At 49.2% G+C, this 13,704-nt stretch overlaps 1 protein-coding gene across 2 annotated transcripts in view; it reads left to right on the top strand.

The window, feature by feature from the left end:
- The window catches only part of LOC144135299 (uncharacterized), a 51,407-nt gene that overhangs the window by 21,841 nt on the left and 15,862 nt on the right, over nt 1-13,704 (top strand). For both annotated transcript variants that reach the window (XM_077668008.1, XM_077668009.1), the window contains exons 11-12: nt 8,014-8,227; nt 9,870-10,026. In XM_077668008.1, the coding sequence (XP_077524134.1) occupies nt 8,014-8,227; nt 9,870-10,026 (371 nt within the window). The remainder of the gene's footprint in view (nt 1-8,013; nt 8,228-9,869; nt 10,027-13,704) is intronic.

Here is a 13,704-nt window from a genome sequence, read left to right as displayed (position 1 = left end):
TTCAATTCGAATGTTGTTTCATGAAAACTACCGATTTTGAAGCGTGTATCTGAAATTTCGGTGAGCGGGAGTTGTTTCAGCACCAGCACGACCGCTTTGACTACGGGCATGCCCCCTGGCCCATCTCCTTTTGTTCCCAGAATTCGCGAATGCAGCAGGCAAATTTGATGGATTTTTTTTCAGCACCAAAGTTCCAAACAATGGGTGCCATACTCTCGCATTTTCACATATGCCGTCACACTATACGGCTTGGCAGCCAATACAAACACGGTATCGTGCAAAATAATGCTGACAGTTAATGAAACTGTTTCGATAAGTTGTTTGGAATTTTATAAACTGTGTTCCGTGCAGAAATCAACCCTACAATATATGTTGTAACACGACAACTTAGCGAAAATCGTAGATGCCACGACGTGCAGTAATTTGGTTCTGTACACAGTGAATATTCGGAACTTTCTAATATAATCGAATATTATATATTTAGTATTCGTATTCGATTCGAAAACCAAGTATTCGTGTTGTTTCGAGTAATCGATCCGACGCGAATATTCGTATTTAGCCGAATATATTACTGCGAGCACCGTCGTTCGTTTCAGTCCGCAAGTCCTATCGACATCGACATAGCAACATGACGGCGCTCAGAGCCATGCGTAACGTCGGGCCATGCCGTAGCTGATTGTGCTGGTGAGCTTCTTTGTGGCTATACCTGCGACGGCGCGTCCGACTGATTCGTGCCATGGAGAACCAAGGTTGTGGACACTGAAAAGGAAAGAGCGCCGTATGGAAATACTTTGTGAAGACATCGCCATCGACGGCGGTGTGCACCACGTGCAGCAAAGTGCTTCGAACGCCTTCAGGCACGACAACGCCGCTTGCCAAGCATTTGAAGCTGCATGCGGCCCAGATGAAAGAGTCTCGAAAGATGGCTGCAGGTGGGCCGGAGAAAGATCAGCCGACCATGACCTACTTTGTGCGCCCGACAGAGCCGCTTTCAGAAAAGATGACGCAAGCACTAAACAGCAAGGTCGCTGCCATGGTGGCGCTTCATTTGCAGCCCTACAGCGTCGTTGAAGAGCGCGGGTTTAAAGAGCGGTTGGCAGCTGTTGTTCCACACTATCGCCTACCGCCGCGCTGTACACTTTCGCGGGTGCTTGTTCCGCGCATGTATGACGATACGCCGAACAAGGTGAAAATAGAGCTCAGCACCGCTTGTACCCCCTACAGTTCCACTGCCAAATTTCTAATTGTTGTTGTTTGCGTTCTGCCATGTTTGGTTATTGTTGGGTGTGCTTGGGGTGTCTGTGCCGAACCTACGTTAGTTAAATAGTCTGTCTCTAGCGTCGTTAGTGGTTCTTTGGGTGTTTTGGTTCTTAATGTAATTTCTGAAGCTCTACTCTTGCAAGGCAAACTTTTGTTGAGTCTGTTGTATTTCGTTTTGCATTTGCTGCATTCGCTCAAATATTTGAGTCATGAAGGTTGCTATTTTGTCGTTGGGATTGCTCCCCTCACTGTTGTTTCGTTGCGTCTCCATAGGAGGAGGGGTTGGTGTTCTAATTGGCGAGTAGCCTCTTCTCATCTCTTGTTTTTCTGTAATGAGCTCGTTGAGCTGTCTTTTCAGCTCGTTCGATTCTCTGCGACTCTGCTGGAGCTCGCGCCTAAGGTTTTGAAATTTGGCAGATGAACTGCAGGGGGTACAAGTGTAAGCAGGGCCTTCTACAGCAGTTTATTCACACCAAAACAACCCCACCAGACGTAATCATGTTACAAGAAACTAACACCACCCCTACACTCAGGGGCTACACATATCAGGAGAGCGGCCGTACGGCAACCCTTATAAGTAACCAAGTAGTAGCCATAACACACAAAGCAATTGAGGACACCCAGATCGAACACGTAATTACGGAAATAATACCCAAAAAGAAAAGGAAAGCTAAAAGCACCTTTATCATTAACCTATACAGCCCGCCTAAGCAAACCAAAGGAGACTTCATTAGGCTCTTCGCGGAGGCAAAAAAGATGGCGGGACAAAACACCCTAGTGATAGCAGGCGATTTCAACGCCAAGAGTCCAAGGTGGGGCTCCCCTAACGAGGACAAAAAGGGACGCGGCATATGCACGGCGGCAGAAAACGCGGGTTGCGAGCTGCTAACCGACGAAAACCAACCAACTAGACAGGGAAATAGCGTGAGTCCAGACACGTGTCCTGACCTAAGCTTTGTAAGGGGCGCCAAGAATGCGGAGTGGGAGAACCTGCTCGACAACCTTGGCAGCGACCATCACATCCTAAGAATCAGCGTCACGGCGGAAAACGTCCGGAGGAAGATTGGCACGGCCCGGTTGACAGATTGGGACGCCTTCAGAGCGCACTGCAGACAGCTCGAGGGAAACACCATCAGCTCAGCAGAGGACTGGAGCCAGCAACTAAGGCAAATCCAGGACCTTTACACTAAAGAAGTCGACAGAACAGAGCAAACACCCGAGGTGGGCAAGCGGGTCCTCACGCTATGGGAGGCAAGACGCGGACTCACCAAGCGGTGGAAAAGACAGAAACTCAACAGAAAACTCAAAAAGAAAATTGCGGACATCACCAGGCAGACGGAGGAGTACGCGAACCAGCTGGCCAGACAGGGATGGCAGCAATTCAGCAATTCGCTGAGCGGCACCCTCAGGACAGCTAGGACGTGGCAGATCCTCAAAGCTCTCTTGGATCCGAGCAAAAACAAGTCAGAAGGCAGCAAGGCTATACAGCGGCTAGCCCACCAGTACCAAGGGACGGACGAACAACTATTAGAAGAAGTCAAGATCAAATGCTACGGCAGAGATCAGGTCGAAAACTACAAAGAAGAATACCGCGGGGAAGACTACCCCACTATGGACAGACCCATCACGAGGGAAGAAGTAGTAGAAGCGATCAGATCGGCAACGAAAAACACGGCAGCAGGAGCGGACAAGATCCGGAACTCTTTGATCCGAAATATCAGCGACGATGCAATCGACCAACTAACCAAATACCTCAACACACTCTGGCAAGAAGGAACAGTTCTGGCGGAATGGAAACATGCCGTCGTCGTAATGATTCCAAAGCCAGGCAAGACGCTACAAATAGAGAACCTCAGGCCGATATCCCTCACGTCGTGCCTGGGAAAACTCTACGAGAAAGTAATCACCAGACGAATTCAATCTTACCTGGAGAAAGAGCAACTGTACCCGGACAGTATGTTTGGATTCAGGGCCAACCTCTCTACACAAGACGTGCTACTCCAACTCAAGGAGGAAGTGCTCGAGACGATGCCAAAAGCGGGCGAAATTGTGGTCATGGCCCTCCACATAAAAGGGGCATTTGACAACGTCAGCCACGCGGCCATCATGGAGGGCATAAACAATACCAACTGCGGGAAGAGAACCCACGACTACATCAGGGACTTCCTAAGCAACAGAACAGCAACAGTGGGCCTGGGCGAGCTGAGAAGCGACGTCTTTCACACCCCCTGCAAAGGCACACCCCAAGGATCCGTCATATCGCCCGTCCTCTTCAACGTGGCAATGATCGGCTTAGCAAACAGACTAAAGAAGATCCAAGGTATCCAGCACGCGATGTACGCCGACGACGTCACAATCTGGACCACTCAGGGATCACTCGGTGAAAAGCAAGAGAGACTGCAAGAGGCTGCCACCTGCGTGGAAAACTACACCAAATAACGAGGCCTACGATGCTCGACGGAAAAATCGGAACTCCTCAGAATTGGCAAACATCCCACCCAGGCAACACTAGAAGTCACCCTCGAGGGACAACACATCCCCGAGAAGAACATGATTAGAATTTTGGGAATGTGGCTGCAAAGCAGCCGCAAGTGCAGCCACACCATCAGCCTGCTAAGCAAGGCAGCGGAACAGGTGGGCCGCACGATCAACCGATTCTCCCAGAAAAGACTCGGAATGAGAGAGGAAGACACCCTCAAACTCGTCAACAGCCTCATCGTCAGCCGAGTCACGTACTCCCTACCGTACCACGCAACCACCAAGGCGGAAAGAGAGCTAGCCGACACCATCCTCAGAAAGGCTTACAAGACAGCCCTCCACCTACCCAGAAACACGTCCAACGAGAAACTCCTGCAGTTGGGCGTCAGCAACACCTTCAGCGAACTCGCGGAAGCGCTGCTGGGTGCACAGACCATCAGACTCGGAGGCACCCCCGCAGGACAGGCGCTCCTGAAAAGGCTGGGTCGGGACACGCGCGGACTAATCGATAGATACGCGGAGGTTCCGGACCACCTCAGAAGATCCTTTAACATAGGGCCTATGCCAAAGAACATGGACCCTAATCTTCACGCAAACCGACGCAAGGCTGGGGCAGAATACGTCGAACGAACGCTAGCCCCAAAAGACAACACTGTCTACACAGACGCTGCCGTCTATCCATGCGGAGCAGAACATGCAGCCGCAATGGTGGTAGTAGACAACGAAGGAAACCTAGTGACGAGCGCCACGGCGAAAGTCGCTGGCGCAGCGGAGGCCGAGGAAATTTCCGTCGTGCTGGCGGCAGCAGAAGGCTATAGGACCGGCCTCCCCCTAATTCTAACAGATATTCTAACAGATTCGAAAGAAACGTGCAAAAACTACACGAAGGGCAGAATTAGCAAAACGGCCCTCAGGATACTCAGCGGGTAGCCCCTACCGAGCTAAACAAACCCAGACACAATCCGATTTGGATCCCAGGCCCCGCGGGGATACGAGGGAAACGAAAGGGCAGACAGCCTAGCTCGAGGCGAAGCAATCCGAGCAGGACAGTCTAACTTCCCGGAGTTCCATCTGCAAGCCTGCGAGGGGGGATACGCAGAACTTTTAATTACACAGGGGGATCAGAATCAAATATCCACCACCACACAAAGCTCTGACAAAGGAGGAGGCCACCATCTGGCGTAGACTACAGACACACACCTTCTCCAACCTACACACACTAAACAAAATGTTCCCATCACAATACAGGGCCACCTGCCCGTGGTGCGGAGCCACACCCACACTTCGTCGCATTACTTGGGAGTGCGAACGCAACAAAGCATTCCACAAACACGAACACCCGAGTGCGGAGCAATGGGAGAGCCGTCTCACCAGCAGCGAGCTCATGGCCCAACTGGCCTTAGTGAGGCACGCGGGCGATGCAGCACGGCTCAGTGGAGCCCTGGAATAGGGGCCCACCCATGCTGAAGAGAAGACTCTGATCGCCAGCGCCAAGAACGAAGACGACGGAGCTTTCGAATCCGTGAATCTCTTGAATGGATCAATAAAAGTTTTCACTCACTCACTCAGCAACGCTTTTGAAGGCGGAACTGGAGCTGTTGCCTTTACCAGCGACATGTGGAGATCGCGAGCGAACGAAAGCTACATAAGCGTCACTTGCCATCTCCTAGCTCCTATTTTCAAATACAGCGGTTCACGCTTAACACGCGTCATATGGCTGACAGTCACCGTGCTGAAAACATCGCAGCTATGCTGGACGAGATGTGCAGCGAGTGGGGGATGCCCGACAACTGTGAAAAATAGATCGTGACAGATAATGGGCGCAACATCCGTGCCGCTGTCAGGAGGCTCCCGTGGACTGAGCGATCGTGTTTCGCCCACACCCTGCAGCTAGCCCTTAACGAAGCAAGATCTCGTACGCCACCCATTGATCGTCTGTGCAAGAAGGCCAGACACATCGTTGGTCACTATAAGCACAGCTCATCGGCACAAAAAAAGGCTAAGAGAATACAAAAAAAAACAGGCAAAGATCCTCTCCGTCTCGTGCAAGACATAGAAGCTAGATGGAACAGCCAGTACCTAATGCTGTCTCGTCTCTTGGAACTAAAGGAGGCAGTCACTGTGGACCTTGCAACTTCAGACAACAGCATTGATGGGCTCAGTTCACAGGAATAGAAAGAGGCTTCTGAATATGTAGAAACGCTCAAGCCATTCTTTGAAGCCACTGTTATCGCCAGTACAGAAACGTATCCACCACTTTCAGCTCAAATACCACTGATTTTTGGAATGCTGCGTTTTCTGGCACACTTCACTGGTACTACTGAATTTCATACAACCCTGGCATGCTCGGTCAGATCAAGCTTTATGCAGAGGACAAGGAGGCATGCCTGGCCATGTTTTTGGACCGACACTTAAAATCCACCATATTCAGAGCCCACAAAGAAAAGATGATATGGCTAAAAGATTTAGTGTTACAAAATCTGTCCCTGTGTGCTCCTGACCCAGAAGCTAAGAAACAGAGGCCAGAACTCTGTGCACAGCAGTCTTCTAATGTCTGGAATGCATTTGGCAATTTAGTGAGGAATGCTGTGGAAACTAAAGCAGTGTCTGCTGCAGGATGGGAGTTTGCTCCTTACTTAGAGGAGGCATTGTTGAAACGAGACAGTGACCCATGCGACTGGTGGTGGACCGTGGGTTCTTTCAGATACCCTAGTCTGTCAAAGCTGTGCACGAAGTACCTCGCAATACCCTCCACTTCAGTGCCAAGTGAGAGGGCATTTTCTGTGGCTGGAGAAGTCGTTTCAGCTAGAAGGGAAAGACTTCTGCCTGACCATGTGGAGCAGCTGGTTTTCCTCCACGACAACCTTTAATGTTCATCCCAGCAATTCACTTTTGTGCTTATGGCAAGATAGGCTTAATCAGTGCTGTGTACTAGTCATTTTCTGTGATATTTCTACTCTTCTAAGAATAATGTTCTGGACTTTTATGGTTTTTGTGCAGCCGCACACACATTTTTCGTTAATTTACTCATTGATAGTGGAACTGTGAAGTTCTTGAATGCTCAAATAAATGTTTTGTAGTGGCTGAATGCGTCTGTCCTAGATTATTCGATATTCAATTCGATATTCCGAACTATTTATTCGTATTCGATTCGAAAAGTTTGACATCTCACACCCCTAATATATATATATATATATATATATATATATATATATATATATATATATATATATATATATATATATTAGAAACAAGGCAGTAACGCTGATCTCTTCACGCCATCAGAAATTATCACGCTGTTGCCCGCTACGCGGGTGCGAATTCTATGACAATTACGAGTACTGTCCATCCTAACCCATATTCCCTTTACTTGCTGCGTTTGATAAATGACATTCAAACAAGTGCTTGTTAGTAATCGTCTCAGCCTTGCAGTTGATTGGTCACCGCAACACCCTTCGTCACTTAGGCGCATTGGCATCTGTCGAAAATGGCTCCGCTTCGCTGCCACAATCTACCGTTAAGAGGGAATACTGGATACCATCAGTGCGCAACACTAGGGAAAAGATTCACGTTCACTATCTGCATTCACAGAGCTTGGCTCCTTCGTGATGCGAAGTTCCGAACAAACGTGCGCTGCAATCCAACCTTTTTTGCCAGAATGGAAAGCACAGCCTCGCGTTTTTCCCGTTGTCTCAAAAAGTGGCGGAATACTCGCTCACATGAAAGAACACGAAAACAGTACAGCGTGCGATTGCCGAAAGGAACAAAAAAAAAACAAGCAAAAATAGCGCATCTAAATCCAAAATGTTGACTCTCTATAATTGGGGCTTTCAGCTTCCTGGGCGGAGCTTGACATCTCCCCACCCCCTAACTGGCATCCGGGTTCCGCCCTTCCCGAACATCGCGTTCCTACGCCGCTGGTCCTCTGTACCTCAGCGGTGGCCAAGTGGTTGAGCATCCGCCTCGCATGCGGGAGGTGCGGGGTTCGATCCCCAGTGGCTCCGGGTGCCCACCGGGGATACAATGGGTACAAGCTTTCCCCTGGCATGGTGCTCGTCTTATCTAGAGGGAAATGCTTAGGAGATGGGTCTTTGATCCCGTCTTGAGCAGACGTAGATACGTTGTGCCATGGCACTCGTTGGCCACAGATGCCCTTGCGCCATAAAAATTGATAATCATCATCATTGGTCCTCAGTAGACGAGCTGTTCTCGTTGCTCTTGGCGGCTCGAAGCATTTGCTGACTCACGGCTTCATTTTCTCCTGTAACCTCGCAGTCTCCGTCAAGGAGCTGGTCTGCACAGTTGGATGGCGGGCCGTGATTCCGATCATGATACCGCCAGACGGCCTGTGCCATTTCCTGTACTACGTCGACGTCGTCGTGGTATATACCAGGGTGCACGGTATCCACAATGAAATCAGCTGGAAAGTGTTCCAGGCGGAGATCAAGAAGCAGAGGAAGACCCAAGGCGGCCTCTCGTTTGACATCCGGTGAGATACTCTGTACTCCGCGCACATGCTGACTGTTCTATCCGTGGCACCGTTGGGTGTGACCCGCCCTCTCCCCCCAAATTTGTCGCCGGTCATCACAAATTTTCATTCACTTCAGGCATTACAAACTGATCGACTGTTCGCGCCTAGTGGCGGCCTCAATAGCAGCCCAAGAATGGAACGCCTATAAGGAAAACAGGGACATATATTTCTGCTGGAATGAGCTTCGTAAAATTTTTTGCATTGCACTATGCTAATTTGTTTGCAGCCTCCTCGAGATTGGTTTCGCAGAAAAATTTTCCGGCTTAGACCAAATAGTTCACGATTAACCTTTCTCGGGGATCGTATCATCCTCCGCATCCCAATCTTCCGGTATTTATGGCACTAAAAGTTAAGGTCGGTGACCCCCCCTTGCAGAACCAGCGCCCTCCGTCATTCCTGCCGCTGTCATCAGCAGAGGGGAAGCCGCAACAATAGCCGCCATCCGAGGACACCTTACTATCGGGTGTTGAAGAAGTCAATTTAACTATTCCAGTATTAATTTCTTCACTATGTTCTTGTATTTACTCTGCTTTGAAACCACTTGCATTTCGATCATTCGGCCCTGGGGGCATTTAAAAGAAACAAATGATTTACGCAGGTCTTTAAAGCAGTGGAATCAGTCTGCAAAGTTTTCGAAAATCCGCGATGGTACGTCTCCAGCTGGGAAGCTTGCATACGGCGGCCATACAATTTCTAAGGTGAAGGGCTCTTCGCGAGAAGCCCGCAGTCGCGGGATCGAATACCGGCTTCGCACAGCAAGCTGAGAGTCCTAGTCTGGCTGAACTTAATCCGGAGTCTCACTGCGGCGTCTTTCGTAACACACGTGGGGCTTCGGAATGCTAAGTTCTCCATGTCACATGTTACCATCAATGTTACGAAGGCGCCGAGTGTGCTGCCTGCAAACCTACGACTGTGCCTGGCTAGAGCCGTCCCTACCGCCTTTTCGCACTCTGTTCAGTGAAACAATTAGCATTTATTGCCGCTCATCACACGCGGTGCGGGACAATTTGTACCTTTATATTCATTTCATTTGGCGCAAAACACGCACCATAGAAAAGAAGGGAACACACAAGACGAAACATGCGCGCTACTCGCAACTGATTTATTGTAGAAAAGACGAAAGCATATATACTCGTATGTGGACTACTGCTTCGCCTGCACCGATTCTGCACCGCCTTTCCGCTGCGTAAGAAACCTGGGCAGAATTAGGGACAAAACCGCTCGCGAAACGTGGAGGCTTATTTTATCCTTATCTCTACGATAGATGATAAATTTTCATTCGCATCTCATCCGCAACTTCCTGCGTGCAACTTCCTTCATTCGCAACTTCCTGCTTGCAACTTCCTTCATTCGCAACTTCCTGTGTGCTCATTTCCAAGACCCCTTGTAAGATGGCGTCGGAGCAGGTCAGCGAGCATGCAATAGGTTCATCATTTCTTGAATACATCAGTTAGTTATGAGTATAGCGCCCACGCTTCCTTCTGTGTGTTCCTTTTTTTCGTCTGGTGTGTGTTTTGCGCTAAATGAGATTAACGGAACGGCTGGAAACGAACTAGAACACCAATTACCTCTTCTGAATCTGTGCCGTATTTACTTTCAGATATGTGGATGTCCCACTCCTGAACAATCAGAATGTGATCAAGGCGTTGAACGCTCTGGCCTCAAGCAACATGAAAAACTACGGCCTGCTCACAGTGGTAGCCACACAGAGCTCGAAACTGGCCGGGCTCGTAACTAAGGCCAAAAACGTACTAGAAGTGAGTACGCAAAACTGTACCCTCTTTCGGAACACTGTTCACCGGCAGGACGGTTACTTTGCGTTGCTCGAGATTGGATGAGGAAAAGAAAGGCGGATTTGTAAACCGAACCGAAAGTGGTCATCTTATAGCGCATCTCACAAAGTTATATGCAGAAAATTCACTCATATCCTTCATGGTTAATACATATACACTCGGATGAGAATCTTCCTTCAGGTGTCCCCGGACTGATACTTACCGTCTCGATGTTTTCCGTTCATAAAGCGTATACCAAATCTTAAAATTTGCTCCTTCACGTTCTCAAATAGGCGAGAGAAAAAAACGCGGCTCTAAAGTAAAACATTTTACTTCGATTATCAGTTCTAAATAAAGGTGTGTTATCTCTTGAGCAATGCTTTAATGACTGCTGACGAAATGAAATCATGGAAATCAGCAGTGAGTTAACAACTGTGGGTGAGTAGAGATCTCGGACCTAGCGCCCATAATGTCTGGCGCTGAGGGAGCATGTGGAGTGTGGTGGCGAAAGGAAAATATGCGAAGACGCGTAACTAAAAACGTGACGTTGCCAAATATGAGACCGCACAACACTTTGAGGAAACGGCGTCGAAAGAGGGAATAAGTCGCATAAAATAAAGCCAATTAGTCTGTGAGAACTTCTCAATTGCATGACAATACGGGACCAAAGTTATTTAAACGAATTACAGCTTAGAGGATTAAAAAAGAGGCAACGATCTGCTTCCGCTTAAATCCGGAACCACGGCCTCCGCATCTTACTTTATAACCGATGTAAGGCTGCGACTGTTCATCCTTCCACCTTCGCCAGCATTTGTGTTGAGTGTAGCCTAACTTGAGAGTTCTCGCCAACATCTCCCTCGACCATAACGGCGGACGTTGGAAGTTGATGGTGCACCCTACGCGTAGTCGTGGGCTTGAATGCCACCTGCGGTATTCGGTTCCTTTTCTTACAATTACACGGTTATCATTACTCGTCGGTCATAAGTGAACCTCAAAAGACACACCTTCCCCTGTAATTTTTTGTCCTTTCAGTGACTTTTAGATTCCTTCGTGTGACAGATTCGTGGCACGGTTAGTCAAGTGGAAGATTTTAAACGCCCACACTAAAGCTCGTCACTGATCGGGCGAAGCCACATTCGCTTCCACTCTATTGAGTGCGGAGCAGACACCATGATATCAAGACGGAGTACAGTAGGTTGCAAAGAATGATACAGCTTGTTTACTCTGGTCACAGAGAGTATAAGCCTGCTTTCTGACCCTGCTGTCAGCTCCTAAACCCTGCAGTACCCTTAGCTGAAATTGGCAGCCACGCGTATTTTGTTACTACTGGCGTGGATGATCCTTTTCTAATACACCCTGTGGCGTTTAGCTCTTACAGGCATGATAATCTGGGACGTTGGGCGTGTTTACTGCTTTACTCCCAAGTGCTTTACTGCTACCCGAACCTCTAGAATGTCGCGCTGCCTGCTCCACCACGCTATCACAGCAGTGTCTCGGGGGCCATTTCTCGGGTACAAGCCATCTGGGGAGCACAAAAGCAGACGTTTCGCTCTCCCGTCGACGGGAGAGTGAAAGCCGGGGACGAGCGTTGCCGGTTGCTATGGCACCGGCTGAGCGCGCAGTCTAGTAGGAGAAGGAAAGCTGGTTTAGCTGCAGCTGGCGTAGGGAGAAGGACGTGGAGAGAAGGAAAGGCTGAGAGCCAAGCCTCGGGGGGTGGAGAGGAAGGTAGGAATGAAACAAGAGGGAAAGCGGTGCCCGGCTTGCCGAGGCTCCGGCGGCTCGCTCGTCGCGTAGGCAGGGGAGACGGAGAGGCTAGAGCGGTGGCAGAACGAGACGGATATGAGTATCGCAAGACACTGTGATGGAGCTTATCCCGTAATAGCAGCCGCATGAGGCTTCCGAAAGTCACATGGAGTGAGCTGGGGAATTCACTGCCGCGTTGACGAGGTGCGGAGAAGCGCAGTTCATGATGAATGTTTCCGAAAAGTATATTCCACGAGATACTCGTAGATTCGCCATTTCGGCGGAAGTGCTTATTCTCCATTCCTACAGGAAAGTCCAAAGCGTGTTGATATTCGAGCTGAATGGGCACGATCGCGTCGGTAGTGGTAGTGCTGGCTCGTAAAGCGGTGAATCCCAGTGGCCAGACGAGCACGAAACAGAGCCTATGTCGAGTACCTAAACGTGCTCGAAACAAGAGGACCACAGCCAAGTAGCTAAACATGCTTGAAAACAGAGGCGGAAGCCAAGAAGCTAAACTTGTGCGAAACAAAAGCAAAGCAATGTAGCTGTTTGTGTGCAATTTGGGCTCTCGTCCGGTGCCATGAAATGTCTGTAAATATGCCTGTGCCAGTGCTACTGTCTTCGCTAGATGCATGCGCCAGAACAACCGTACCTGCCGGAAGCATAGCTGATTCCAACCAGGGGCTAGATTACGTAACTGTCAATTAGGACAATTGTCAAAAACTTGTCACAAAGGTGTCAATAAGCCTCGCTCCTATTGGTCGGTTGTGGCCAGCGGCCATATTGCTTTTTTGCGTGATGGGCGGCTGCTGATGACGTCACGGATATGACAGAAGTGATGACGTTGCACACCTAATTATGCAGGCAGTTATTGAGTTTTTTGTCACAGTTTTGAGGCTGTCAGTTAGACCGTTTAGTTTGTGACAGAAAATGGCGGCGGTGTACGCAGCGATACGACTGAGGCGGATGCGATGGCGCGATCAACGGCGAATGAGGGCGCACGAAGACGCGTTTGACTTGCCTGAAGAGCTGTTTCGACGCCTTTTTCGACTGGAGAAGAAGACTGTGGAGTGGTTGTGGGACAAACTCGCCGATGAACTGGGAGGTTTGCGTGCAAGTGCGCTGTCGGCGCGGCGGCAGGTGCTGTGTGCACTGGGGTTCTTTGCCACGGGCGGCTTTCAGGCTGCCGTTGGTAGTGAGGCGCACGTCTGCTTCGCACAACCGACGGTGAGCAAATGCGTACGGCGGGTGTTGGAGGCCATTTGTAGAGCTAGTGCGCAGAAGGGGTTGGTGCCGTCACAACCTCTGTGACACAAAGCTACATATAAATAAGACGTGCTTATGCTGGCAAAGCACTTTACTTTCCTAGCACATGGCACTTCGTGGTCGTCTTCTGTTTCCCAAGGGGAAAGAAACAAACAACCACTCGTCACGTACTACAACACCTCACCTTTTGGCATTTTTGTCATCGATCGAAAGAGGTGAACAACAAAGAGTTCAACAAGTTGTTTTCGTCGATTTTTACCAAGCGATACTTTCAAGTTCGCTCGGTAGTCACGTAGCCTTCTCTGCATTCGTTGAAATTTTTCTGCACACTTAGGTCAACCGCACAGTAGCTCGATTCCAGACGCCGCGCAAAAAACAATAACACGGCGTGAAACAGCCGCTTTCTTGCAAAGCGGCCTTTTTACTACCGTCAGCACATCCACGCGGCATCAAAAGTTACCCACCAGCTAGTTTAATAGCACAACTTCAAACGCTTTTTGTTTTGCTTAATATTTTCGAACTTTAAACACAATGTTTTGACAAAATAAAATAAAAGTTATTTTCATCGTTGCTAATTTCTTATTTATTTTTACAAAAAAATAAGCAGACGGTCCCTTGAATGCTTTCGGGACACCGCCCTGTTGTAATTGGCTG

Source organism: Amblyomma americanum, chromosome 5, assembly GCF_052857255.1.
Source record: "Amblyomma americanum isolate KBUSLIRL-KWMA chromosome 5, ASM5285725v1, whole genome shotgun sequence".
NCBI classification, from domain to species: Eukaryota; Metazoa; Arthropoda; class Arachnida; order Ixodida; family Ixodidae; genus Amblyomma; species Amblyomma americanum.
Note: the sequence above shows the minus strand (reverse complement) of the source record. Positions and strands in the feature narration are given on the sequence as shown.